This window comes from Ascochyta rabiei, chromosome 2 (assembly GCF_004011695.2).
Source record: "Ascochyta rabiei chromosome 2, complete sequence".
NCBI classification, from domain to species: Eukaryota; Fungi; Ascomycota; class Dothideomycetes; order Pleosporales; family Didymellaceae; genus Ascochyta; species Ascochyta rabiei.
The window spans coordinates 1,941,438-1,967,752 of record NC_082406.1 but is presented as its reverse complement, the minus strand read 5'-3'; the positions used below and the strand labels follow the sequence as shown (position 1 = coordinate 1,967,752).

The 26,315-nt window shown below is 50.9% G+C and overlaps 9 protein-coding genes across 9 annotated transcripts, besides 7 other annotated features; 1 reads left to right on the top strand and 8 right to left on the bottom strand.

Moving 5' to 3' along the window:
* Positions 1–1,936: 1,936 nt before the first annotated feature.
* EKO05_0001526 (uncharacterized protein) lies at positions 1,937–3,193 on the bottom strand (the record flags this gene model as incomplete). Its single annotated transcript, XM_038944996.1, has 1 exon — positions 1,937–3,193. One exon carries the CDS (start codon positions 3,191–3,193, stop codon positions 1,937–1,939), a length of 1,257 nt encoding a protein of 418 aa, XP_038802284.1.
* A 1,479-nt stretch (positions 3,194–4,672) lies between these two features.
* Positions 4,673–5,027: a mobile genetic element.
* A 932-nt stretch (positions 5,028–5,959) lies between these two features.
* On the bottom strand, positions 5,960–7,743 carry EKO05_0001525 (uncharacterized protein; the record flags this gene model as incomplete). The annotated part of the gene is made up of 5 exons (XM_059635689.1): positions 5,960–6,420; positions 6,472–7,175; positions 7,225–7,305; positions 7,369–7,482; positions 7,529–7,743. The coding sequence occupies 5 exons, from the start codon at positions 7,741–7,743 to the stop codon at positions 5,960–5,962; spliced, it is 1,575 nt and encodes a 524-aa protein (XP_059491672.1).
* A 926-nt stretch (positions 7,744–8,669) lies between these two features.
* Positions 8,670–9,990, top strand: EKO05_0001524 (uncharacterized protein; the record flags this gene model as incomplete). The annotated part of the gene is made up of 3 exons (XM_038937357.2): positions 8,670–8,840; positions 8,891–8,995; positions 9,043–9,990. 3 exons carry the CDS (start codon positions 8,670–8,672, stop codon positions 9,988–9,990), a joined length of 1,224 nt encoding a protein of 407 aa, XP_038802282.2.
* A 119-nt stretch (positions 9,991–10,109) lies between these two features.
* On the bottom strand, positions 10,110–10,829 carry EKO05_0001523 (uncharacterized protein; the record flags this gene model as incomplete). Its single annotated transcript, XM_038944995.1, has 1 exon — positions 10,110–10,829. The coding sequence occupies one exon, from the start codon at positions 10,827–10,829 to the stop codon at positions 10,110–10,112; it is 720 nt and encodes a 239-aa protein (XP_038802281.1).
* Positions 10,830–12,121: 1,292 nt separating this feature from the next.
* EKO05_0001522 (uncharacterized protein) lies at positions 12,122–13,483 on the bottom strand (the record flags this gene model as incomplete). Its single annotated transcript, XM_059635688.1, has 1 exon — positions 12,122–13,483. One exon carries the CDS (start codon positions 13,481–13,483, stop codon positions 12,122–12,124), a length of 1,362 nt encoding a protein of 453 aa, XP_059491671.1.
* A 129-nt stretch (positions 13,484–13,612) lies between these two features.
* Positions 13,613–13,679: a tandem repeat.
* Positions 13,646–13,729: a tandem repeat.
* Positions 13,730–13,782: 53 nt separating this feature from the next.
* Positions 13,783–13,835: a tandem repeat.
* A 273-nt stretch (positions 13,836–14,108) lies between these two features.
* Positions 14,109–14,219: a dispersed repeat.
* A 321-nt stretch (positions 14,220–14,540) lies between these two features.
* Positions 14,541–15,122, bottom strand: EKO05_0001521 (uncharacterized protein; the record flags this gene model as incomplete). The annotated part of the gene is made up of 1 exon (XM_038937343.2): positions 14,541–15,122. One exon carries the CDS (start codon positions 15,120–15,122, stop codon positions 14,541–14,543), a length of 582 nt encoding a protein of 193 aa, XP_038802279.2.
* A 2,802-nt stretch (positions 15,123–17,924) lies between these two features.
* Positions 17,925–18,707, bottom strand: EKO05_0001520 (General control protein; the record flags this gene model as incomplete). Its single annotated transcript, XM_038937126.2, has 1 exon — positions 17,925–18,707. One exon carries the CDS (start codon positions 18,705–18,707, stop codon positions 17,925–17,927), a length of 783 nt encoding a protein of 260 aa, XP_038802278.2.
* Positions 18,708–21,521: 2,814 nt separating this feature from the next.
* EKO05_0001519 (uncharacterized protein) lies at positions 21,522–23,470 on the bottom strand (the record flags this gene model as incomplete). The annotated part of the gene is made up of 5 exons (XM_038937407.1): positions 21,522–22,329; positions 22,382–22,515; positions 22,580–22,857; positions 22,914–22,955; positions 23,008–23,470. The coding sequence occupies 5 exons, from the start codon at positions 23,468–23,470 to the stop codon at positions 21,522–21,524; spliced, it is 1,725 nt and encodes a 574-aa protein (XP_038802277.1).
* Positions 23,471–25,027: 1,557 nt separating this feature from the next.
* EKO05_0001518 (uncharacterized protein) lies at positions 25,028–25,958 on the bottom strand (the record flags this gene model as incomplete). Its single annotated transcript, XM_038937554.1, has 4 exons — positions 25,028–25,195; positions 25,246–25,752; positions 25,806–25,866; positions 25,918–25,958. 4 exons carry the CDS (start codon positions 25,956–25,958, stop codon positions 25,028–25,030), a joined length of 777 nt encoding a protein of 258 aa, XP_038802276.1.
* A 60-nt stretch (positions 25,959–26,018) lies between these two features.
* Positions 26,019–26,287: a mobile genetic element.
* A 1-nt stretch (position 26,288) lies between these two features.
* Positions 26,289–26,315: part of a dispersed repeat that runs on past the window's edge.

The following is a 26,315-nucleotide window of genomic DNA, read 5'->3' as shown; positions in this document are numbered from 1 at the left end:
ATATCACTACAAGCTCAGACTACTGTGACTCTCGTGAGCGATCCATGAACCACAGTCAATGGGAGGAAAGCACGCTAGCGAAGTGGGCTGACCGCAACTTCGGCTGTCAACCCACCAACATCCACAAACAACAGCAGCAACAGCATCGCCCAACATGCCAACCCAGCCAGACGACCTTCTTCTCTCAGTACGTGCCACAAGAGCCCGTAGACGTAGCGCCCTCCCACCCACTCCCCCTACCTTTGCATTCGAAACAACTCTGCTAATCAGTCGACACAGCTGCAGTCGTCTCTCCGCAACGCGCTCGCTACATTCGGACCGCATAGCAAGCAGTATCTCGATGTCAAGTACATGGTCGATGAGTACGCGGTTAAGCTTGCGCTGGAGAGGCTAGAGTTGGGGATGCTAGAGTGGAGTCAAGTGCGGCAGTGACTCCTTTTTCTCCTTGAGGCGGCGAGGAGTGTCTCTGGTCGTGGTACGGCCTCGCTTTCGATTTCGCGGTTGAGACGCGACGATTGACGCGTACCCCGTCGATATCTGGGGTCAGAATCTGTGTGTGCAAGTCGATGTCGACCTCGCTCAGATGGACGCGACGTCTGCTCGAGCTCGGGCTTACCGCGTGGCCGCCACTGCAACATCGCATCTGGAGGCGTCTCCCGCTGTGGCTGACGCCGGCATGTTGGATTAGCGGTGTGAATCTGCCGATCAGATCGTGGCTCATCACATGGTCGTGGCGTTCACAAGAATAGCCTTTCGTCTCGCGACTGGGTGGGGACATCGGAGGACCGCTCCGTCCGCGTTGAATTTGTAGCCTGAAGCAAGCCATTCGGGTACCTGGAAACAACCGCCTTCACCTCGATGTGCAGCCCATCTCTGTCTTGGCAAACTTCCTCCCTGGATTATCGTATTCGGAAAGCTTGCCTCCCAAACATGTGGAGATCGCGGACGGTGCGGTACCATGAAGATCTCGCGGCGGAACTGTCCAGTCGGTCGAGTGTCAGCCAGACGGAGCGTTCCCCGTCCCCTAGCGCTCGCAGATCAGCACAGGCGAAACGTCGATTCTTGACGTCGAATAGTCCGGCAGCTGATTTGGGAATGCTGGGTTGAAGCTGCTGCTTGGCTAGAAAGACTAATACTAGTCGGTTGGGCACATTTCTGTCGTTCTCGGGAGCAGGATTACAGCAGACCAGTGGCTCAAAACTCAACAATGGCCCATTTTACACCTCACATATCACCGCTTGGTGCCAACTGCGTTGTTGTGATTACGACTAACGGCGATGCACAAGTTACAAAATATGAAGGGTATAGTGACAGCCCCGGACATCTGCATTGCTGTGCTGTAAGTAAAGTGGATTGTAGCCACGCAATAAGAACAGATGGCAGTAGATGGAAAACAACAGACTGCATTAAGCATTGGCGCGCAGATGTGCATAGTATATGGTGGGTATGTAGCAAAATAAGAAAACAGAACGAGTATGCGCTTACTCTACCTCAGGATACAGAGCGTCCATGTTGAGGACAGCTGCAGGATGTATAGTGAGCGTAGCCATGGCGCGCATGTCATGTTGCGTGGGTATATAGTCAGGATAAATGCGGGAGAGATGAATGTGGATAAATGTAGCCACGGGAAGTCCACAACACCTTGCGAGATTACATCTCGTATTCGACCGCTATCTTCAACGTCTGCATGTCGATGTCATCCCTGCCCACGTTGATCCCCAAACGATGTATCGTTGCTGATTTGGGCCGTCTTCCAGCAAGCGGTTAGTTCATCAGTCTGCAGATCGAAACCGGGGCCATGTTCTAGAGCTTTTTGCATGTCGTCGATTCCATACCTCCCCCAGTACACATTGCCACGCCGCTGGACGAAACGGTCGCCCATGCCAAAGTGCAGGCCACTGAGGCGCAGAACGAGGTCGAACTTGAGCCGCGAAGCTTATAGCCACGGAAAAAGCTTCCTCTCGTCACCGGCCCAGCCGTCGAGGCCCACTGACAGAAGAGTAGGTGTGACGCCGGCCTCATTTGCGACTTGGATGTCTCTGGTAATGGCCTGTGCGAAGCTGAACGCGCGGTGATGCGACAAGCGCAAATGGAGATTGTCCCCAAAGATACTCTTATCTACCGCCACGGCAGGGAGTTCGCGTGTTGAACAGTTCGAGCAGGAATGGAGAGCAGCAGGGCCTATCTTTAGGCCGCTCATTGTCACGTAATCTGCAAGAATACTCTTGCCAAAAAGAGGCAGGTCTTTCTCGATTTTTGCTGGGCCAGCCTCCCGGCTCTTCGGTGGATGTGATGAACTTCGGTTGATAATGATCAGCGCTGGCGGGGTGCCGCTCTCGGCGGGGGGGGGGTAGCAGGTCCTTCTCGTGGCTACATGTCTATACGTGCAACGCTCTTCGTGCATAGCCAACTTGTAAAGATCCGCGTGAAGGAGCCCACAGCCATCTTGTGAACATTCACAAGGGCTACGAACGTCCTTTCGATGGCTGTTAGCGTGGTTAGCTAGACCTTTGGCGTCAGCAGAAGTCTTCTTGCATCCATTAAAGGGCTTCCAAGCACAGGTCAGGTTCGTATGTACACTTGCTGTGCATGCGCTTGATTTGGCATGTTGGTTTGCCTGCTGGTGGGTGACATATAGGTCGCCGCAACTCTTGGGGCGAGGGATCTTGCGTGTATCATCCTCAATTGTGCTTTCTTCGTAGGAGACGATGCTTTCGTTCGCGTGAAACTTGCCGATATGTTGGACGAGGCCACGGAACGAGTGGAACGGGCCTGATTTGTGGCTACAAGTCCCTGTATCTACATAAGGACAGATGTAGATATTGAGCACTTTGGATGGTTGTTTGGCTCTCGAAAGTGGTTGATCCGTGGCTGCAGCGTCTGCGCCTGAGCGCAGAACCGCCAAGGAGGAAGAAACCTCTGATTTTGCCTCTGTACTCTTTCCTTGGTACGATAGTGATTCTGTAGCCACATCCAGGTGACTTGCTGGGACTGGGGCTGGGATATGCGATATGATGTGGAAGTTGGACGGCTGAGCTTGTTCCGAAGGGCTTGGAGAGGTCGAGGAATTATGTTCGGACGACGATGGTGTCACTGAGACGCTTGTCGTGGCTACAGACTGGGTTGTCTGTTTGAGCGGAGGGACTGATGAGCGTTTCGTGGCTGCAGGCTTGGATGCTGCGGTCTTCTGCATCTTCGTTTCTGGTGTGACTGCAGGCGAGGCATCACCCTTCGTCCCCCAGAGGCTCAAGAGTGAAGCCTGCTTCCTCTTTGCTATTCTGCTCCGAGCGAGGTGAAAGCCAGTGACGAGGTGCGATTTCGGCGTGGCGCGATCCAGGACGTGCAGGAAATCTCGCAGCAACGCGTTTGCAGAACGCCGGAAGGGCAACGCAAAGCACTGACTCTTGACGTGGCTACGAAGCGCAACAGGCCTCAGCAGAGTGTACCGCGTTCAGCTCAGACGGAGCAATGCACTGTAGCCATGCCGCTGCCATCAAACCGACATCCTAGGTCACACTCTGTGTCGATGCATGCCTGGATTCTCGCTGGCGCATGCAATGGCCCAGCTCTTGTTTGAAGGTTCTATAGCCCATCTCTTCCCGAAAGACTGCAACTCGGACGACGATTTGCTTACTCTTACACGCAAAGGAGACCAATTTACAGAACGGAACCGATACTCGAAGCAACGCAACCACAACTAAAGAAGAACTAGGACAGTACACATACTCACCCAAGTCAGCAGAATAGCATCTACAGCGAGACAAATTCGAGCCATGGGTTTCCCTGATTGAGCCTTTCTGCGAGAACAGGAACGAGAACGCAGCCACAGGTGATGAAAAGTACCTACGTCTGACTGGTTCTCGTAGAAGAATCTTGTTGCCTTGACTTATTCACGCAACAAAGTGCTTGAAAAGAACTGTAATCTTTGTAGAATTCAGTTCAGATGTGTTAAAGTAGATCCGATGGTGTAGAATCTTGCTCTGGAGGCTGATGTTCTGTGCTTACTAATTGCCATGGAGCCACTCTGCTCGGGACACAAGTTCAACCGAGGCCACACAGCGAAATGGATAATTCCAAAGCTTGTTTATCATCTGGTTTCCCTCCTTTCTGCTTCCTTATCCTGGGTCGCCGAAAATACAATCACCAGATCCTCGAGATGCAATCGCGATTGCTCGCCTGCCTGTCAGGCGAACTTTGAGAGGGGTACGACGCTTCGCTGCTGGTTTGTGACCATGTTTATATATCATTAAATTTTCCGACATCATTATCAACAGCATCAAGGGCAGATGGGTAAGTTACACTTCTTCACACCGCGAAGTACCAAATCTAACACCATCACAGCCGAGTGGTTAAGGCGCTGCGTTTAGGTCCGTTCTAAACATCCTCCGCAGTCAGTAATGGGTATGTTATCCTCTACTCCGTTATCAGCGCACCGTAACTAACAATGTATAGCGTGGGTTCGAATCCCACTCTGCTCAATGCACCTATTTTTTTCGGCAAGATACGCGCGCTACCAAGAAGCCGTCGCTTAGCGAGATGTTTGTGCCGTATTTTTTTCTCTCCAATTAATGGTGATGTCATGCTGGCCGTTCTTTGCGCATTTTGGCGGCACAACAGAGATGCTGCAGATGAGAAAGGCCCTCCCTCCTAAGCTAGTCCATATACTTTCCGCCCACATATACTTTCCACCTACCCTACTACAACGCATTACCTACTTTTCAAAGCTCTATCACAGCACCACAACACCGTTAAAAATAGATCCTAAGGAAGTTGCTCTCTAAAACAGTATCCACAATTTGAATTCTAGTGTTTTTAAGAGCTAGCGGCAGATAGTTAAGGCGTAGAGGTTCCTCTGATCTACGCTACGCAGTCAGTTGCAGAGTTAACAACTACACGCAATAGCTTACTTAAATTGATGACGTTTAACGCTAGAATAGAAGAAGTTTCTGGTAGAGTAGATGCTTGAAGAGAACTTATGTGTATAGCTGCTATCTTATCTATATGTAAGAGATAGCTACTTACATTCTTACTGGCCGCAACAAGTAGATTCTACAGTCATGGTAAATAGCCTCTATCAGTGTGCCATTAAAAAACACTGCAATCCTGCACCGTTTGCATCCTGACAATCTGCGGTTACTGCCATTAACAAAGAGACCCTCTTGTCACGACCGAGTTGTAACGTCAAAACGCTCTTTGTGTCTTCGCGGACTTGAACCGAGTTTGATCTCTTGTCGCTGTCCATACTTGACAGAACTGCACCAAAATGGCAAAGAGCCTTACGGTCTACGAGGACAAGGGTTTACAACGCTTTGAGGTGCATCAAGTCGCTTGCTGTGGATGAATCGAGCCCACTTGCCCTCAACTCTGCCATCTCGCGTGCTCAACAACAGGTTTAAAAGAAGTCCTTGACATTCTATCCCTGCAACTACATTACTGCCATCATCGCTCAATACACATGTCGTCTTATCTTGGTTCCAGCTTGGATAGTCAACGTCGCTGTAAGCCTGGTCCTGTTCATCGTCCCTGTGCGAGCTGGAGGGGGCTTTTCTGTCGATAGTCGCCATTCCGTGTATCGTTTGGATGCTGTGGATGTTATGGTCGAAGTGAGAAAGTGTAAGTATGCAGCCGGCTTGATAGGTACGTCACGTCCACGATAAACACATATCCAGACTAACGGACGCCCACTTGCCAGGATAGACGTATTCTGAGTGACCTGCAGACTGGTCATTGAAGAGACGCGCATGTTCGGTGTATTCCAGCTTGTTGCCTTACAGGTTGAACACTGTTCCGTTGCTATATGCACAGGTGCAAAAGAGTTTGTGGACCACAAGCAATGGTTAGAGCTTAAGACCGAAGCATGACAACAGGGTGGAAGTAGAAGAAAAAAGGTAACGTTACATTTGAGTCTAGATTGATACTGCGTTTCTATCCCAGATGCTTGCCATGTTCGAAGCTATTCTTAAAGATCCTTGTTGAGGTACTCGACAGGCCCGACGTACACTTTGCGCCCCTTAACAAAGAAGTATACAAGCGAGAATACCACGACCACGCCGTATATGAGAATGTTCCAGTTCATCAGGTCGGGCTTTGGGTTCGGGAATGTAGGAAAGAAGGCAAAGACCAATGCCACCCACAGGTACACGACAGATATACCGTTGATCCAGATTCCAGCGCGGCCGAGCGAGAACTTGCACGGAAGGAGAGGTTCGCCGTTCCACCTCTTGACAAACATGCAGGAGATACTGACGATGTAAGAAGACAGGAGAGCGCAGGTGCCTAGCGAGGCCACCGAGTTAAACGCTACAGTACTGCCGATGTTGATGAGGGACAGCCCGATGGCAATAGCAAAGGAGACGAGAACGCTGTTGAGGGGGATATCCCAACCTGGACGAACTTCAGACAAGAAAGCGCTAAAGGGTACTGCACAAGTGTTAGCTCTGAACTCGTTTGTTAAATCAAGGCACTTCTTACCGCCATGGTCGCGAGCAAATGCGAAGAGCTGGCGCGAGCACGTCGCCACGTTGTTGACGCAACCAAATACCGCCATAATGGTCGTAATCGAAGCAAGAGCTGTCGCACCTGGGACCGACTGTGTAGCGTTGTACATGATCTGGATGTGGGGCTGTCCTGTTGGCGATGAGATGGCGCTTTCCACGTCGCCAAGGCAGAAGCAGAAGGTTACTAGCATGAGAAAACCCAGGCTGCTGTTTACGACCGCTGTCCATATCATGGCGCGGGGAAGTGTATGCGATGCGTCCTTCAACTCCTCAGACATGTGTGTCGCAGCATCAGCACCCAGAAGAGAAAAGATGGGCGATAGCTGTCCTACCAGCACAGACAAACCTATACTGCCCCATCCCGCGTTGTCTTGGAAACCACCAAACACCTCTTTTGACGGGCTGCGGGGCCCTAGAACCCACATGGTGATGAAAACAGCGAAGAAACCGAAAATATGCAGGACCAGGACGATGCCCTCAACCAGTGGCAGCTTACGGGCGAGTAGCGTGTTGAAGAGAATCGAGAAAGTCGCTACCGCAATGACTAAGAGGGTACCATGCCATCGCTCGGGGACGTAGTTTGCGTTGTTGAGGATGACGAGCCCCTGGATTTGTCCGCCAGCGAGGAAGGCGATGGACGCGATTCCAGTCTGCCAACCCAGCACGCAGAGCCAGCCACTGAGATACTTTAGCGCGAATGCTCTTTGATAGATCGAAGACAACATACACAAGGTAACTCAGAAACTTCTGATGTTTCTTTGGTGCAAACTCAGATACCCAGTGGTACTGTCCTCCGGAAGTAGGAGCCCTTCATTCGGTCAGCAACCCCGCAACATGGTGGGGCAACGCCCGCAGAGAGACCAGCACTTGCATTGAAGCCATCTCGGCCATTGAGACAATGACAAATCCCATACATACTGCTGTGACGAGGAACATGACAATAGCCCCGCCAGTACCACCATTTGTCAATGGGATGATCAGAGTTCTGCAGAATGTCAGAAACAGGAATTCAATCTTTAACACGCACTTACGTTAATATAGTTTCCCATGTCGCCATCAACACCATGCTGTAGCCAAAGATCGACACAAACCGGAAGTTGCGTCGCAGCTCCTGCTGCTTACCCATACGATGCATATCCTGCTGGTCGCCGGCGGTGCCTTTCTTTTCCGAAACGACTACATTCTGCTGTGACTCGCTGTCACGAGGCTGAGCGGCAGTGACAGCCTCAGTCTTCAGGTCTGACATGGTGGAAAAGCAACAAGGAAGGGACAAGTCGACACAGATGGATGATGTGGAAGTGTTGACCAAACGACAGCAAGATCGAGGGATAGAAAAAGAAACCTGGGTGCCACTGAGGTGCAAAGTAGCCTGCAACGACAGAGATATTCCAGGACTACCTGACTAGGCTAAGCCTTTCATTCCACGCGCAGTCTAGAGAAGAAGGTGGGCGGCTAGCGGCGTCTGTAACGATGACATTCATACGAATGCCGACGCGCGCACCACGGAGGTGACAAAGCAAATATCCAACACGACAGGATCAGTCTGCAAATCTTTGAGGATGCGGTATAGGCAGCGATCCGAAACAACTGACGACGGTTATTAGTGTTGCATGTGCATAGAGCGGCGCCTCAAGTACCACTTTCAGGTGCTATAACCGAGCCGCGGCGGCAATATCGATAGGCCAGAGCGCGGAAAAGCTTGAGAACCTGTACGCTCGAGCATAAGGCCATCTCAGCAGTGAATCCACTCACCAAGAGGCGGGAGTGATGGCACAGGGGACGGGCCGGCCGAAGCCGTGAACAGCTAGCGCGCCCCATTAGAGTGGGTGGGTCAGCTTCCACCGGGGGGGAGGGGGGGCGGCGTTCAGTCCGATGCAGCTTCATCCATTTGTGGAACGCCACCAACACTGGATGCCATCGACACGGCTCGCTTACGAACTGCCCTACGACCTTGTCTCACCCTACCCTTACTGCGCCATGCGACTGGCCAGGCGTGTGATTATCTTTGTTTGCACACAGGCGCAAAGACGTGATTTCGGCGACATGCCAGCATGAGGGCTTGACGGCCTGAAAGCTTGACGGCCTAGCGGCTTGTTCTGAGTCTGATGGCTGGAGGTATGGCTCTTCAGGAGGCCATCGCGCCAGCAACCCCACAACTCCAGCATGTCCGCAATGGTGCAGGAAGGCCATCGCTGGGCGCGTGTCACGCCCAATGACCACAGCGGAATCCTCTATATCGTCACTTTTGTCGGCTTCACTTACACCAGCTTGACGTTCCTCACACGAATCCTCATCAAATGGCAAGTTTTGGGCTTGGACGATGCAGCGATGCTGGTGGCACAGGTACCTTGCTATAGTATGAATAGCCGTATCAATGTTACTGACAACAACAGATCGCCAGTGTTGTCCAATTCTCATTACTGCTTGCATCTCTATCAAGCGGACTTGCAAGATCGTTTGAATCCATCACTGCGGAGCAATACTCTCGGATGGCCTCTGTAACATTATTCTCCCCAATGTGCATCTTGGGCTAACATGCCGATAGACCTATTCTAGTGGTCAAGTTGTACTCTACATCTCCCTCGGCTTCTCGAAGATTTCCACAATCTTGCTCGTACGGCGCCTTTTCATACGCGACATGAAGAATGCCTGGGCCATGTGTAACGTGATTACTGGGGCTATGGTCATCTGGACAATAGTATCAGCTGTGCTTGTCTTGGCTGGTTGCACGAGCGACAGTCTATCGCCAAAGACACCCTCAGACATCTGCAACGGCATCGAAGTTCGCTACATGTTCGTCGTCATCACCGACGGCGTGACAGATCTGATACTGGCTTTCATCCCCAGCTACTTGTGTCGCCATCTCCAGATGAACATTCTTTTCAAGCTGCAGGTACTTGGGCTGTTCGCGCTACGACTGCCCCTTGTTGTACTTGCTGGCCTTTTCTACCATGCCTGGAGGACAGCCCATCATAGCGACAATCCAGGCGTTGAGCGCACAGCCTCGCTAGTGTACCAGCAATCGCAGCTCTGTTTCTCTCTAATCGCCGCTACTATACCATGTCTGAAGTCGTTCATACAAGGATTCGACACTGGCAGCGGACAGAAAGCAGGATTCGGTTACTCCTCTAACTCCGGCGCGTACGGGCACATGTCTAGTGTGCATCACAGCTCTTCCCGGTTCGACAATGGTGAAAGCTACCAGATGTCGCGACTCGATCGCGATAATGACAACACATCGAGGCTGCGCAAGGGGGGTGGTAGCGAGGAGGCGAGAATCAAGAGAAAATCGTTTGTGGCAGAAGGCGGCGCTACCACAATGGATGGTAATATTGAGCTAGAACGTTGCAGCACTCAAGAGTCCGACCGAAAGAGTCAGCAGAGCACCCAAGAGCTCTTCATCAGAAAGGACGTGCAGTTCGAAGTCAAGCGGGAACCTGCAAAAAAACACACCGACACACACCAGCCAGGGCTACTGCGCCTACCAAAGTAGACTTTATACATCGCGCAGCGAGACTGATGGAAAGTTCCAAGAAAGACCCAAATGATTGTCTGTATCCACGCAAGGTAGAGCGGCTGAGTTGTGGTTGATGATGTTCAGGGTCTTGTATTTTATGACAGTGACTGCAGAGTCTTTTCTTCGACTGATTGTTTGGACTTAACCCACATGAACAGGATGTTCCCACCCACCACATTATCCCTTTGCAACGGATTACCCTCCCCTTCATTCGCATTTCCCACGACCTCATCAAACCCGCATTTCAAATAAAACCCATCTGAACCCTCACTCGCCATCACACTCGCCCTGACTCCCTCTGCGTTCGCACGATCCAAGCCCCACTGCACTAGCAGCCGTCCCGCCCCACGACCCTTGACAGCTGGATCCACACAGCACAACGAAAGGTACCAATTAATCGCGCACGGGCCAGACCAGTAGTGCTTTGTGTAGGGAACGGACTCTGCCATCAAGGTCTTCTTCGAAGGGTCTAGAGCGCGGTTATTCGTCGAGGCTAAGGCTGGAAAGTGTCCTGGATCAGACCACGCTGAGATGACTTGCTGCGCGCCCAAGTCGTCGCCCTGGCGTTGCCAAACTGCGGCCCCGACGACCTTTTCTTGCTGGTCGTCTCCGGCAGTGACGGCGAGGATGATCTTGTTTCGTGGATTGGCCCAGTCGTTGCGCAGCCATTCGTGCCAGAAGATCTGCACATCCTGGGGATACTCGGCTCGGTGGGGATGGATCACCCGGCCGAAGAGGTCTTCTTCGAAGAAGGCTCGAGCGCAGATGGCGGCCATGACTGGCTCATCTGACGGTTGCGCAAGACGGACATGCATGTTTTGGTAGTGAGATATTAGCTTGGCTTGTGATGGCGAGAGAAATCGAAAATTCGAGTCTTTATTACCGTAGGATCTGGAAGCGTTTCCTAATTTGGACTCGTTCTTAACAACTTCTCTTCTGGCTTCCTATATTCGCACCGAAGGCAGCCTAGGTACATAAGCTGATTTCGCTGCTTGTTTCATGCACCACTACACTTATTTCTCCTTAAGTTCTTATGCATAAGGCTGATCTACCTAATCATAATTTTTAAGCTGCTGTTAAGGTTCTCGAACCAGTGCATAGTAAAGCTATTCACCGTAGATTAGTAACAATTGTTAGGACTCCTACCTACCAGGAGCCTTAACGTCTTAGCTTAATCTGTTATGGCCCGTTACCAGCCATACTTAGGTACTAGTGCTTACTAGTTACCTAAAGGATATAAGGGATGTAGGAATTACTCTAATACAGTAGCAATTTGTCTATTCTTACCTACAATACATTCCATTCCCTCTAATCATCTCGTCTCTTAGTCCTGTAACAGCCCCTAATCCTAACAATAGCCTACTATGCCTTATTTAACTCTTATAGAAGCGTTTCTACTCCTTCTATCTATCTCTAAGTGTACTACTATTACTATGATATATAGAACTCCTCTCTCTTAGGACTTATTAAGCGTTCTTTATAGTTGGTTATGTTATATTTATCCTACTAGCTTACTTTCTAGCAACTCTTTTACCTTCTCTACTGTATAGATCTTAACGTTGCAGCTCTACTTTGCTTAGCAGAAAAACAATTCAGATGTTTATCTGTAATATTGTCCTAGCCTAGAATTTTTAGAAATGCAAGACAGTGCTAAAGTAATTTAAACTCCTCTGCCAGGCAACATGCACCCCTACCTCTTTCTACGCTTACAACAGTAACTAGAAATCTTCCTGGCCTTAGCAGTCACCTCTTGCTAGTCGCTGTTCTCTTTTGCAGCTATGAGTCGTTCGTAGCTTATTACCTTTGCTGCTCCTATCTGTATACAACTTTACAATCACGCACGTTACTACCATCTACTACACTAACTCCTGCATTTCTGCGATCCTATAACAAACGCTGATCGCCTAAACCGCTGTGCAGTCCGCTACCCTATGCCCTGCGCACACCCCGTCTGCGTGCCCAGCACCACGCGCAAGTGGCGTTCCACTTCTGTAGCCGCTCCTCCAACGCTTGCACCTCAGATGAAATCTGCGACCCCAGGCCCGTCTCGCCGACATTGATATCTTGCGACCTGATATCACTCGCATACTTGTAAACAGCATACACATCAAGCCATGGCCAAACCAAACCTGTTCAGACAAACCGGCTCCACGACCCTCGCTTCAGGGTCACATCTACACCTACACCCCACCTCTTCTCTTCCCTCAATCTTCCCGTGCCCCCTCCCACTAACACCCGGTGGAATAGCATATCCCCTCTTCTTCTCGTCTTGCGTACTCTGAAACGTACAATACTGCAGCCCATCATGTATATACCCAAGGTCCGAAAAGTGGTGTAGTTCCTCCGGCTTGAGTAGCATAGCAGCCGCGAGCGAATGTACAGGCGCATCGCCCCACCTCTCGTAGTAGAACCCACCCTCCCTATCTAAGTATTCAAAGACTTTGCGGTACGCGTCCGAGCGGAAAAAATCTAGATCCGCAATCTCGAAGTTACTCCAAAAATGACACATGTTCCACAAATCGCCGTTGCCATCTCTGTTCCTCAGCCAAGCGAGAGCACGACGGAATGGCCATGGCATGTACGATGCGTCGATCATTGCCGTCCAGAGCGGAGATGTGGGAAGGTAGTTGGTAGATTTAAAATCGGAGAGTTTGCGGAAGAGTGAGGGAACGGTTTGACCACGTTCCCAGAGGGCGATATTGTAGCCGTAGCGCTTCTTGTGGGTTTCCATGGAGACAAAGGGGTCGTAGGTTAGGGCGCAGGTGAAGCGGATGCTTGGCTCGACGCGCCAGTAGTACTTATAGGGAAGAAGGGCAGGGTGATCGAAGAAGAAACTGATGGTGCAAGTCAGGACTGTGCGCAAGAAGTCTTTGATGAAAGAAGGAGGACAAGGAAGGTAAGTTGGAAGAATCGATGCAACGTACCCGGATTGGAAGCGGCACATGTGACGATAACTCTCGGACCCACCGTATTGTATCTTCTTGCGCTTCATCATTTGCATAATTCCTTTTGCCTTCACCTGATCAATCCACTCTGGATATCCCCACATTGTCTTTGGTATCTGTTCAAACTTGATGTCCACCTCCTTGCCCACCGCCTGCCCAACCTTCTCCTTGAACTCCTCACTCCACTCCACATCGTTCAAGAATACCCATGGGTATCCAAAACTATCATTGAATTGTTCTTGTACGCTTCGTACGCTGGCTACCGCGCCATCGACTTCCGTGTTACGGGCTAGCATCAAGAGGACGGCCGACGCGCGTGCGGTATTGTTCAGGATAGGGTCTTGACAGCCCGTGTAGAATGGCGCATCGAGAGGCTTGGCCGGACGCGTGACAGCATGGTTTCGCACATGGACGCAAACTTCTAGCAGCAACAAAAATGCGACGAACGTAATCAACTTCCAATACGAAGTTGCTGTGCGGTGCAAGGCACGGAACCGGTTGCGCGTAGGACGAAGTAAGGGCATGGGTATAGCAGCTGCACGGGGATCTGTGCAACCTAGACGAAAGTACACCGAAAAAGAACTTTCACTTTCGAAAAACGACCACGAGGAGTGTGGATTAGGCTGGTAAACGGGTTGAGTTTACTCACACGTGGGTTAGGGTTGGGTCGGGGTCGCATAGACCGTGGGTAGGGGTTGGGTAGGGGTTGGGTAGGGGTTGCTATAGCGTGAGTACGGTGGTAAATGGGCGGGGGTTGGGTACGGGTAGGGTACATCATGCCAAGATGCTGCCAAGCAGGTAAGGGTAGGGGAAGACCTATTCAAGGTAGAGGTAGAGGTAGGGTACATTACGTAGGAGTTAGATGCAGAGGTAAGGCATGTCACGTAATGCTTTTGTTCCAGTTACATCTAGGTAGGAATTGTAACATACGCAGTTCTACCTACTAGGAGTATTAACGCTTTAGGTTAATCTGTTATAGCCTGTTATCAGCTATACTTAGGTACTAGTGCTTACTAGTTACCTATAAGATATAAGAGATATAGGAATTACTCTAGTATAGTAGTAATTTGTCTATCCTTACCTGTAATACATCCTATTCCCTCTTGCCATCTCGTCCCTTAGTCCTGTGACAACCCCCCAGCCTGACAGACGTCTTCTTATTGGCTGCTAGAGTCTGTGTAACCCTGCTAGAAGATACTAGAGTCCATTGGAGTTAGCGTTGGGGCTAAGAAGCTCTGTAGGTCGGATGTGGATGAGATAACGAAAGATGGCGCCTGGGCTTTTGAGTCAGGGCGGTTGGGTGCGTCATCCTTGGTTTAGGCCTACCTTCTAGTGTATGTGCGCTTTGCTCGAAGGATCCTGGACATCCCCTTGTCCGCTGCTGCAGGATTCATATTAGGTGGCATTAATTTCGGTCTTGCGGGTCATTAGTAAGTGCATGGGGATAGGCATTCTGCGATGGTTTCACCACGAATTCATACCCATAGTTGTTAACAAACAAGATCATCTGATCAATCTTAAACACACCCGCAAAATGACAGGAAGATATTACCAGCCCTGAAGAGGGAGGCGGCAAAGTGGCTATAGAGGGAGCGTGAAGGTGTTTCGTTCCTCGGTATATCTGGATGGCAGCGCGCAGCTGCGAATACATTCGTTTGTCGAATGCACCCTTGCCCTTGTAAGCCTGTACGAGCTTCTTCCAATCGGTCCTGGGCATTGTGATGTCGTTGTCGGCCACTGTGCGTGGCTCCACGACTCGGCCTTTGTTCCTCTGTCGGGTGAGGGATGGTCCACGCCGCTTCGCTTCTTTGCGGGAGAAACGACAGCCTTGCCGAGCTCAAATCCGTGACCCATCCACACTGGTCGTGCATACTGGGTGGAGTTCTTGCAGTTTATGATGGGTTCCTTCTTTCCAGTAGACCGGGCCGCCTCGTTGACGATGTCGCTGGACACTTTGTCGTAATCGAGCACGAGGAGAGATACCGAGTGTTCCTCTCCCTTACGAATCACGTACCCGTACACGCAAGCTTTGATGCCCTTCTTCTTGCACTTCGCAGCCTCAAAGTAATTTACCCACAGTTCCTCTCCAGCGTTTGTGGCATCGCCAGAGTTTCCCTTGCCGGAATTGCCTGGGATGTGGGTGATCGTGAGCCCGGCCAGCATGTACTGGAGTTCCCCGAGCCACACCAGGCGCGCACTCGGTAAAGATCGGTACTGCACTCGAAACACTGAATGTTCCACAGTATACGTAGATTGTGGGATCTCTGATGACTCGGCTGTAGCCGGTCTGGAGGTCCCTCGGGAAGATGACCTGGGTGTGGATGAGGTCACACATATGTAGCAGGTGGCGGCTCACCATTGAGATGAACTGCGGATCTGCCAGCATGGAGCTACACATTGCTAGTCGAGTACGACTGAAAAGCATAGGTTTAAGACCAACCGAACCTCAACTACTGCACATCCACGCCCGATGTTGGAGGCTATCACATCAGCGCTCAGCTTGGCCAGAATGCGTGTCGGGTCAGATCGTCTCGGCCAAATAAAGGAACCAACATGGCGGCGCGGACTCCGTTCAGCTAAGACGTATCGTCACTGGGTGTCACGGTCAGAGCGAATAGTGGTCGCTGGTAATATCCAACTGCTGTTTGAAATATGCTTAGGCAGTGGTGGTGCTCTTTGGCTGCCTATTTCTAGAGTGTTTGGGTTTTTTTTTCCAAAGTTGCGAAATTAGGTAACGGAGACTTTGGGTTCAAGATAAACTTCGCTTATTTGGACCCAGCGCGCAACGGCCGATTCGCTTACGAGCTCGGCTTCTCTATGTCGCGGTGAAGGTGAAAAGGGATCAGGGGACGACATCAATGCAGCTTGCGGGTGATGCCAAATGCCTGAAATACGAGCAAATTTGCTTTTGGTGACGAAAATGTACAAGATATAGGCCTAAACGACAGCGCAGGCACATAAGGCCTTGCTCATCCTATTGATAAGCAATGTTAATTCACGTGACATCCTTCGGCGTGAGGCAAGTGGGGACTATGAAGAGCTCCGTAAGTAACATGGCACACGGTGACCTAATATACCTGATGGGATGAGTCTTTCCATGTGATTGTGTCAAATATCTAGTCAGGCGCATATGCACGAGGTAAGGAACAGTGAAGGTGAATCGCGAGATTGGTCGCCTGAATCGAGCCCGTGGAACACTTACGATTTCAACTTTTCTATTCTGACTAGATTGAAAACACCTTCACATGCCCTGGAGATCCTCAGAGCTTCTAGGACTGCATCACGAACCCGGGGAAATACTACGTAGTCTCGTAGTGTCTCAACAGTTTTCGAATCATCCGCCGAACTACACCGAGTAAACTCTGATCTATGGAAGCTTTGGGGAAAGCTTGTCTATGTTTGCGGCAGTCAAAATGACATCGGCATGGCACGCGTACATTGGGCACATCATCGAACGTCTAATTGTACAGCTCCCTCGAGATCTAAGCGATAGCCTTCATTTCGCTCCATGATTGTGCGGCATGTAGCCACCAAATCCATATATCATAATTTAACACAAGTTGCAGCTACATTCGTAGTAGTCCAAATTTCCTAAATTAGAGCAGTATCACAAGCTTACAGATCTGCCATACATTTTACTAACGACAGCCACTATAAGCAATGGTTGAGTTTTCAACATGAATAGAGCATTGTAGGCATCATCAGTGCTGGAAAAGGGCCCAGATAGGCCAAGTGTTTACCCTATTAGTAAGGAAACGATGCGACCACAAATTTTCCTTGGTGCCAAACAATGCGTACACGGATGCGAGAGTTCCTGATGCATGCATCGCAAATCCGTTTCTGTTTGCTATCCGACTTCTCCCACGTGCATTCTTCTTTGTTCTTGTGAGTTCCATGGATAGGCGCCCTCCAGTGCCTTCGAACATATGTGTGTCCGGGGTCTGCGATATCTTGCCGCAGTTTTCGCGCTTCACTGGAGAGTCCATCAAGCCGACGCCATCTACAAACCTGGCCGCGAAGGCCTGGTGGTCAGTTACGTTCCTTAGACACCAGGTCTTGTCGTCTGCAGTGGACAGCCACAGCTTGTGAACCAGGTCGCGCTCCCTGGCCTTGAGACTCCTAGTGACATTAGGTTTGCTCAGTAACACCAGGGGCTGGCTAGTAGTGATGTCTCGCTCTACGGCGTTTGGTGTTGAGGCTGATGTGTAAATCAATGTACATGTGTATAGTCCTAATCAGGTGTAGCTATTACGGATGGTTGTTGCTATGAATTCGTAAGCACGAGCCAAGGCACGTCACACTCAACCTTACAGTTGAGCCTGGAGGCCGCCGATAAGTCCCAAATAAAAATCCAACCTAGACGTGATACCTTGCGGTGGTTTGTCTGCCCGTGGGCTTGGGGACCTTTCGCATGTCGGATGCGACTATCTCCCGTAGACATGTATATGTACATTCGTGTCCAACGTTCGCTTCATGTCCGAACAGCTCCTGAACTCGGCGATAAGAGTGCACTGCGTTAGACAGCGGTACGGTAAGCGATCAGTCACCGAATGTCGGACGGCTCAGACGACTCATCGCAAAACTGGGAATCACAGCAGGAGTCATGGTTGTGGTAGGTAAAGAGGTATATTTAAAGAGACAAAAGGCTTCACAAGGAGCATTCTGCTATCAACATAGATAAGGACAGGCAGTTGCAGATCAGAAACAAAAGCATCGACAAACCATTCTCACTCGCGCCAGGAGGAGTCGGATCAACCAAGTCAGGACGAGGGAGACTGCACTCCGGCGGTAAACATTATCGACGAAGAAAATGCGACACAATAACCATCAGCCAACCAAGGCGAGGTACATGTGTGAACAGCAGTAAGTCCAGACAACATGAAATGAAAACTTTTACCAAAAGGCTAGCTGGTCTTCACCAGCTCCTAAAGGCCACCGGTAACTGGGTACGAGGGGGACGGAGATTCATGCTCCTGTGTAACCATGAGCTAGAGCAATGTTCTTCCACTTTTCGATTTCAGCCTCAAGGTCTGCGTTGCGGGCCTCCAGCTCCGACACGTGGTCGAACTTCCTCTGTCGAGACTCACGAGCGGCAAGCGTGTTACGCGCCCGCTTCAAGGCAATCTTGTCGTTGGGATCGACAGTGATTGCAGGGAGGGCTCCCTTGCGTCGACGAGACTTGCTGATGCCGTTGGTGGCGGGCGAGTTAGTGACGGACGACTTCCTTCGGAACGAGCTGGTGTCCAAGACAATTGGCGATCCCATGCTGGAGGAGCCGGATCGCTCCATAGACTGACTGCTGACGGTGCGCTCCATGGGCAGCGGCATCGCAGGAGCGTACTTGACTTCATGAAGCCTGTTCTCCTCTTCGGGAAACAGAGAGAACCAGTCGTTTGTGTTAGTCAGCATAGGCTCACCCTGGAACATGGGTGAGGTCTCGAAGCTGTCGTTGATGAAGGGCGAGGCATCAATGTCGGGCGAGGTCAGGTTGGTAAACGCCGCGGATGGGGGTGCAGAGCCAAAAGCATCGGCGAAGATGTCCTTGGGAGACACGGTGCGCGTGGAGCCGGATGCGACCGAAGGGTCGTTGATCGCGGTGAACGCAGACACCTGCTCCAAAGTGAAGCCGCCGGCCTGGAAGGCGGGCATCAGGCTGGCGCCCGAATCAAAGGAGTTGTTGCTGTGCAGGTCTGCGACATGTGTGAGCATGTGAGAGTACTGGCTGAAGGGACCGTCCTTACCTGCCATGTTTGCGACGTTTGGCAGTTGTTGTTGTGAATGTGGGAGGATGTTATTGCTAGAGCTGGAAAACAAGGGGACCGGGGGACGTTGTCGGGACAAGGGCTGCTGGAATTCTGTGGTGGATGATGGGGCAGAATTTGCGTAAAAGCGCTGGCCGTTGTTAAACGTACGAGCAGGCTGAGGAGCGCTGGGTGCTCGACGGGGCTGAGCTGGTTGGTCGTAGAGCACAAAGTCCGTCTGCGGATGCGCGAGGTCGTGTGATGTCGTATTCAGTTGATGCCGATAGGCGTGGGGAGCTGGTGAAGAGAGCCATGGTGACTGGTGAGAAGCCGTGGTGACCGACGTGAAGTCGATTGTGGAAGGCGAACTGGAGCTGCGCGAGGCGGGGCTATAGTTCAGAGGTTCCAAAAAGGAAGTCTCTGAGGGGGGGAGTTGAATGGGTGGGGTGTTTATTGTTGGGTCCAGAGTGACGGGCGCGAGACGCTTAGAAGGCAGCCATGTTGATGTGACTGTCTTGGCGTATGTTGTGTGTGAGTGGGGAGGATGAGAGCAGAACCAGGCAGCAAGGGAAGGCGGGGCATTTAAACTTGCGAGGAAGCGAGCGTGCCAAGCCACCTTCACTCTGACTCACCGAAATCGCAGCACAGCCGGCGCAATGCAGCCAATGGGCGTTACTGTCCGCGCAGCTGCCCATCAGCGCTAGCACTGCACTGGCTAGAGGACCATCACGTTCGCGCAGCCTCTCGCAAAGCACTGCGCCGTGTTTCGGCAGCCATCGTAGCCATCGCAGGTGGATGGAGACGATGGCCTGCGTTCGCGCATGCGAAACATAGGCTTCACTGACCTCGGAGAACACGCAGAAGCTGGGCGGACTGAGCAGCAGAGCGGCAGGCCGGCTGCACCGGCTGCAGTGCGCCGGGTTTGAAATCAACACCACCAGCCAAATTCAGGCATCAGCATTGTGGCCTGTAGGGCGTGCAGCACGCGAAACAAGGGCCACCCCAGCAATAAGCCGGTGGAGCTGATTACGCACCCTAGCCCAGCTCGGAACACATGCCTCGTTTCCTGGTGGGAAAGAGGGCGCAGCAACACCACCGCCCTTCTCATCCAGTTGCGCGCGGCGCGTCTTCAAGGCTGCGCTCTGTGGTGGCTGGTGTTGCGCGTCGAAGCCGCCAAGTCGTGTATGCTGGATCGAACGAGCCTCAAATCTTGGCTTCTACCAAGCTAGCGGTGAGGGATTGACGTTACTCCAAATGAAACCAAACGCAACGTTCCTGCACCCATAATGTCGGAGCGCAGTATGACTCTTCTACAAGTATGAATCTGGCCTTGACCTGCCAATATGCGACGCTGCAAAGCACCTACCTCATGCAGGTCTATGGGAGTTGCGCTGGCACGTCGAGTTTAGCGCATGCTGCCATCGACTCACTTCCTGCGAAGAGCTCCTTGAACACGCAAAACGCTTTGCCTTTTGTTGTCTAGTATTGACTTCTCAAGTGTACATCAGTTTTCAGCTACATTCAGACCTCAACACCGGCCGTGGACTGGTGATTGTTCGCGAGTAGCGGTCACTATATCCGTCTTGTGGCTTTGTAATCAACCTCCCGTGACCTCATCTAGGCTTAGATGGCCGTTTGTTTTGGCATGCGCGACACACTTCAAAGAGCGCTGACATCATCTTGTATTTTGTCTACATCAGTACGTAAGCCATAATGCATGGTATATGTTTTCCTCGCCTTGTGAGTTGAGAACCGAAGATTGGGGAAAGAGCTCATTTATCTTCACTGAGTCTGGCCTGTAGCCCTGTCGCAATGGTCGTCAGACTGTTGCCCTTTATGGTATCCCAATGCCAACCTCAGCTCAAAGGGCAGCTTGCCTCATATCAAAGCACGCTCCTCGGCCCGTTGGTTACCTTGCTTAACAAAGACACCTTCATAGCCACGTACATGTGCTACCGAAGCAGTCCGTACCAACACACACTTGTCCGTTGTAGGCCGAAGCTCTTCAGCCTGCTCATCTGATGGTATTCCCCTGGGCTATCGGCTGAGCAACGAGCCCACCCCAATGACCAGGCACTGCCCGGTAGGCATGTCGGTGTGCCTCCCCCAGAGATCGAACCATAGCCATACGGCGAATAGTGGCGATCAGATCTTAGCATACGGGCGGTGTTTGACTCGGTATCGCCAAGCTCGCTTGACGGATATGGACAGAAGAGTGTTTGAAGCGCTCGCCATGTCGCACCCATGCATTCTCCTACCGTTTCGTGCGCTTGGAAGGTAACGTCTGGAGTCTCGGCAACCTCATAGACCATCGTGTTCTCGACGCTTCTTTCACTCTGAGAATCCTTCTTCGCCGCGAGGCTAGACGTTCCGGAAACGGGGCGCACCGTCGGTGTCACAGTTCTCTTCGAGACTGGAGTGGGTGGGACTGCAGGTTTCGGGGTCTGGAAGTAGGTTTCTCTGATGTAGAGCCGTGGCGGCAGAGGGGCTGAGCGAGCAATGTCATTCTCGGCCATGAATGCAGAGACCTAATTTGCGGTACTGATGGGAACAAGGAGTTGTATCTGTGCTCCATGATGTGGCTTCGAGCAACCTATGTTGTCTCTGTGGTGCGGGGTCAGACCAGACTACAAAGTATGGGTGTGTCGTTCAACTATGGTAGAGGTCAGTAGCTCAACCCGAAAGCACTGCACCTCTCCATTACGATAGCAGCTTGACCTCACTATCCATGTAAGCTGTGTAAAGGAGTAGTTGCTGTAAGGAGATGTTGCTGTAAGGAGAATGCTAACTTGCGCGAAGGACCATTTGAGTCGTGAGCCCTTCAGATGCCGTGTTCGCGCCACACACTTTTCAGTTTGAACCAGGGATTGGGATAGCTATCTGTAATCGGGAAAAGACCGAGAAAGGCTAGCCATTGATCCTCGTCCTGATCCAGAGTCATAGCTCGCAACTGCAACTGAAAATGATGCTTGAACCAACTATGCTCAGGCGCAAGGAGCGGTGCTGTGACCAAAGTCCCAAGAGCCAATGCCCATGTGATAGCATTGTTCACCTCGCGCGGATGTCTAAGGAAGCGGTAAAAGTAGTCTTTAGCTTCCATTAGATGTGGGTTATTGTTAAGCTTGGCTTCAATCGACGCAGCCAATCTCGGTCCTGTTTCGAAGGACAGCTCTGTACTTGCTTCGAGTAGAAGCGGAAGCAGTGCTTTCATGACACGAGATATTAGGAGCTCACATAGCCTAGTTTGAGGTGGTAATCCTCTTATTCCCGTCCAGAAGTATAGCTGGAAAGCTTCGGCGAGTAATACTTCGATGTCCGAGAAACCATGCTCGGGTTGCTTTTGAGCTGCTAGTATCCGCAAAAGTGTACACTGGACATCATATATTGGCTGAATAATGTAATCATCGATCTTGATGTCTGGTGGTGGAGATGCGTAAAAAACGGCAACTTGGTGCAAACAGCAAATGACTTCGGTGAAAGGCTCGGAAAGCGGTGGCAGACTTCCAAGAGTCGTAGCGGTAAGTACTTTAGTTGCAAGAATGATGTAATCAGGAAGCGGCGAGAAGCTTTGAGGCTGACGAGGAAGTTTCGGTACTTCCGCAAGCTGTGCTGCGACCAAAATTTCACACCTATCAAAACATCAGTAACGCTACGTTGACTTCCTGTTGGGAGTGTACATACCACTGCGAAGCCTTACGTGTAAAGTAACCTGTAGATTGCCAGCCAGCCAATATGTCACCATCGCCCCGGTGTGCGAGAAGGCGAACCAACGCATCACGATGCAGCACAGCTGTCTTGAACATGCCAGAAAATACCTGTTGTTGTCAGTCAATGCCTCCAACTATAGAAGCTTCTGAACTAGTCTTGTCCTGGACTTACCGAAGCAGCCGTGATGCAAGAGACAGCATTTATAAGATAGTCTGAAAACGTCCCAGCTGCTGTTTCTCTCTGTAAGGTCTCCTGCATCACTTTTAGAGATTTGTTGTAGAACCAGTAAACCTCCTCAGTGTTTAAATTGCCCGACGATCCATCACGGATGATGACCGTAGCATAGAGCCAAAGGACAAAGGTGAGCTCGGTCTTAGCCATATTGCCCAGGATAGTGTTCTCGTATTTGAAGGGGACAAGAGCATGCTTGGATTTGTCTGCATACTTATCTGCAAAACAAGTGCCGTTAGTGCTGTTCCTGAGCACGTATTCTTGGACAACCTACCGTCTGAACATGGAATCTCTTCGGGGCAATTGGATGAAAGAACTGAACACGTTAGACACAGACTGCAGATATTTTCGTTCCAAGTTGATCCTACAGTACTTGATGATATGATCAAAATCCCTTCCAATGTGCGGAAGGACACCAAAAGCGTCCACAGAGCTTGCGGCGACTGTTTTGGGAAGACTGGTTGTTATCACGGGAGCTGCAGTTCTCCGTCGTGCCAGCTGTGTCCTCTTCTCTTCATCTTCCGTTTTCCATGCAGCGTTCTTGGGTTTTGATTTTGGTGTTGCTTGTCCGCTGAGGTTGGTGATCTCGCGGTTCTTGTTGACCCATTCTCGGGCCTTCTTGCGAACCACTGTATCTTTCGCGGGATCAAAATTGTCCAGAAATTCAAGCTTTGTGGTGTTCGTTGTTGGCACATGTACCGAGAAGGTTGGTTGCATCTGTTGAAAGAATTTGCGACCTTTGTTATCCTTTCGTTGGCTAGCTCGCGTCTGATCCGTGCTATTACTGAATGACAAGGTGGAGAAACCGGAGGGCTCTGGATTGGGTGTCATCTTGGTCGATCGCGACACCCGACCGCAGAGCTCGTAAACTTGTGGCAAGAGCTTTGGAGTCGTCGTGAATAGGTGTTCGTTGTTGCGGGAAGGGACGGGGATACGTCCAAAACCTACTAGATACAACGCACGAATGGGACTGCGACGCTAGCTTCTGGGAAGTAAGGTCATTGGAGGACGGGCCGCAAACAACTGGAACGATGGGTGAGATCAGTACTTAGGCTTGCACAAGAACTGTCGCATTGCCACAAAGCAGCTGAGCCGGCAAGAGAGACCCACGCCTCAGTAGTCTCGAAACACTGTAGCGTTGGTTGATTTCGTGATTGCGAAGTTGGACAAGTAGAAGCGATAGGAGATGGATCGGAGCTGCTTAGGGCCTCTCTAGGACAATTTGACGACCGTTATACGACTGCTGTAGTAGAACAAAAAAGCACTTAAGATCCCCAAGGTTAGCACAAAATGAGTGGAAGGTTTCTTTCGGTGTACAGCGGTGTTGAAAGACAATAAGGACACGCCCTAATGAATGAATGGCAAGTCAACTAACTAGCTTGTGCGCTAATTCAGACGCAAGAAGGGACGGGCAGGTGAACGGAGGCAAGTCCGGGTCGGGGAGTGACCCAGGATTTCAGAACAACGTACTGAAAAAAGCAAGTTCCGGTCCATTGTCTCTTGAAGACTGTTGTTTAGAGCACGTGCTCGTTACACCATCCACGTGTGACGAGTACGTCATACCATATAGATGCCAAACAACCGACGGCTGAACATTTGCTCTTGCTACGTGAAACGAAAGTCAACGGAACGCGGAACCTGCCGCTTCAAAACGTCGTTGAAATTGATACGCAGTGGAAAAGCCTCGGAGAGAAGAGGCAACCCGCAGTGCCGATCAGTGAGCGGCCGGATCTGGAAAGATTATCAAACACGCCGCAATCACAACCGAGACAGCAATGCTTACTGTGAATCTGCAACAAACTCCATTTCAGACAGCAACAGCTGGTGGAAGCTGAAAGCCCAACTGGACTCTACATACCAGCCTGCTAGCAATTCGCTAATCATACGACTGCGGCCGCGCGGTATCCAGGCTTGTCGTGAAGTTGCCTTTCATTGTGAGATGCACAGGCACTGAGCTTTGGCGCTAAGACCTGGCGAGGCGAACTGCCACGATGCTGCACATCCTCTACTATGTATAACCATCAGCTCCCCTCGTATCGCGGGACGCGCCATGCACCCGAATAGATATAGTAATGTTTATGTGTTGTACGATGGGCGAATTGACCGAAAAGCTCAACATGACGCGTCACAGACTGTTCTCTAGGAAATTCTGTACGCTTTGAAAGAGGCTCGCAATCGCATGGAAGCAAAAGCAATGCGTGCTATGAACACGAGTGGATGTTCAGCCGGGGATAGAGACACCAATGCACGTGCGATCTGCAGGATGGATACAGGGGTACAAAATGTGTCAAGTCAGAGAGTCAAGGGACAGTCGGACATGGTCTCCGGGAGCGAAAATCTCGTTGTCATATTCTCAAAACCGGCAACAAGTTTATCGCAGTTAACGTCTCATGGCAGCCGGTCATGCTTTGCCATCTTCCACCAATTCCTAGGTGTCATCATGCTTATATCAATGCCCTTGTACCAGCAAACACCCGTGCAGATGGCCCAGGTAGTGGAGAAGATAAGGGCCAGTCCGACGAGCCTGGAGTTCTTCCATGACCAAGGCTCTCTCTTCTGCTGAGTATTAGTCGTACACCTTTTGATATACGGAAGGGAAAGCCTACCTCCACCGCGTTGTAGTCGCTTTTGTCACTCGTGAAGCCTGCCTCAAAGTCTTCCGACTGCGAGACAGCCTTCACAGACTTTATCTCCACTGAGAAGTCGCCCTCTTGGTCCCCGAAGAAACTCCTCATCATGAAGCTCCATCTCTTGATACTCTTTGTGTTCAGCGGCGATGTATCATTCTTTTCCTTCCCACGATAAGTTGGCTTCAACTCGCTCCATGGGATGACGACCGAGTAATTGCCAGCTGCGCTGAAGTCGTACTCATAGCTGATGGTCGACTGCTCACGACCGTCGTCCATGGGCGGGAGGATTTCGTCTTTCAGGATGAATGTGTAACGTTTGCCATCATCTTTTCCAACGACCAGATGAATTCCATCGTAAGCAGAAAGGTCCCAAGAGTGGTCATCCCCAGTGGTGCGTTGACTGGCGAAGCCGGCACCCCCTAGAGTCTTGATATCAAGATTGCCATGGAAGCAGGCTGTTGCTCCTTTGATGTCCAGATAGGACTAGAACGGAATGTCAATTTAGTATCTGATGTACAGTGGGGACCTTAATTTACTTGAGACTTTCCGCCTCGTACTCTGTCGTCGCTCGAGGTCCAGTCTTTGGCGTTCCAGCCTCTACAACATCAGGTCATTATTATGGTTGCACTGACGAAGTTACTGACTCACTCATCTCCACCGAACAGGGTAAGCTCTTTGGATATGCCCATGATGATTGCTGCTGCAGGTCGTGATGTTTGTCTGCAGCTTCAAGCTGATCGCGAAAGGCCACCGTGTCCGTGCGCGTAACGCGCGGATTCGCGTGACGCGCACCCCAACAACCTAAGCGGCTTACAAAAATAAGGTTATAGAGCCACCTGATATAGCTATTATTATAAGATTTTATAGTATAGCAGTAATTAAATACTTATAAAAAAGACATACTATCTAAATTTTGCTAGAAGGTTAACATAACAGCTACAGCGGGTAGTAATAGTTAAGGCAGCTAGAGGCAGCGATAGGGGACTACGTCTACTAATATTATCCCTAAGAGCATATTGTGGGTGAGTGTATTGCTCGATGCAAGA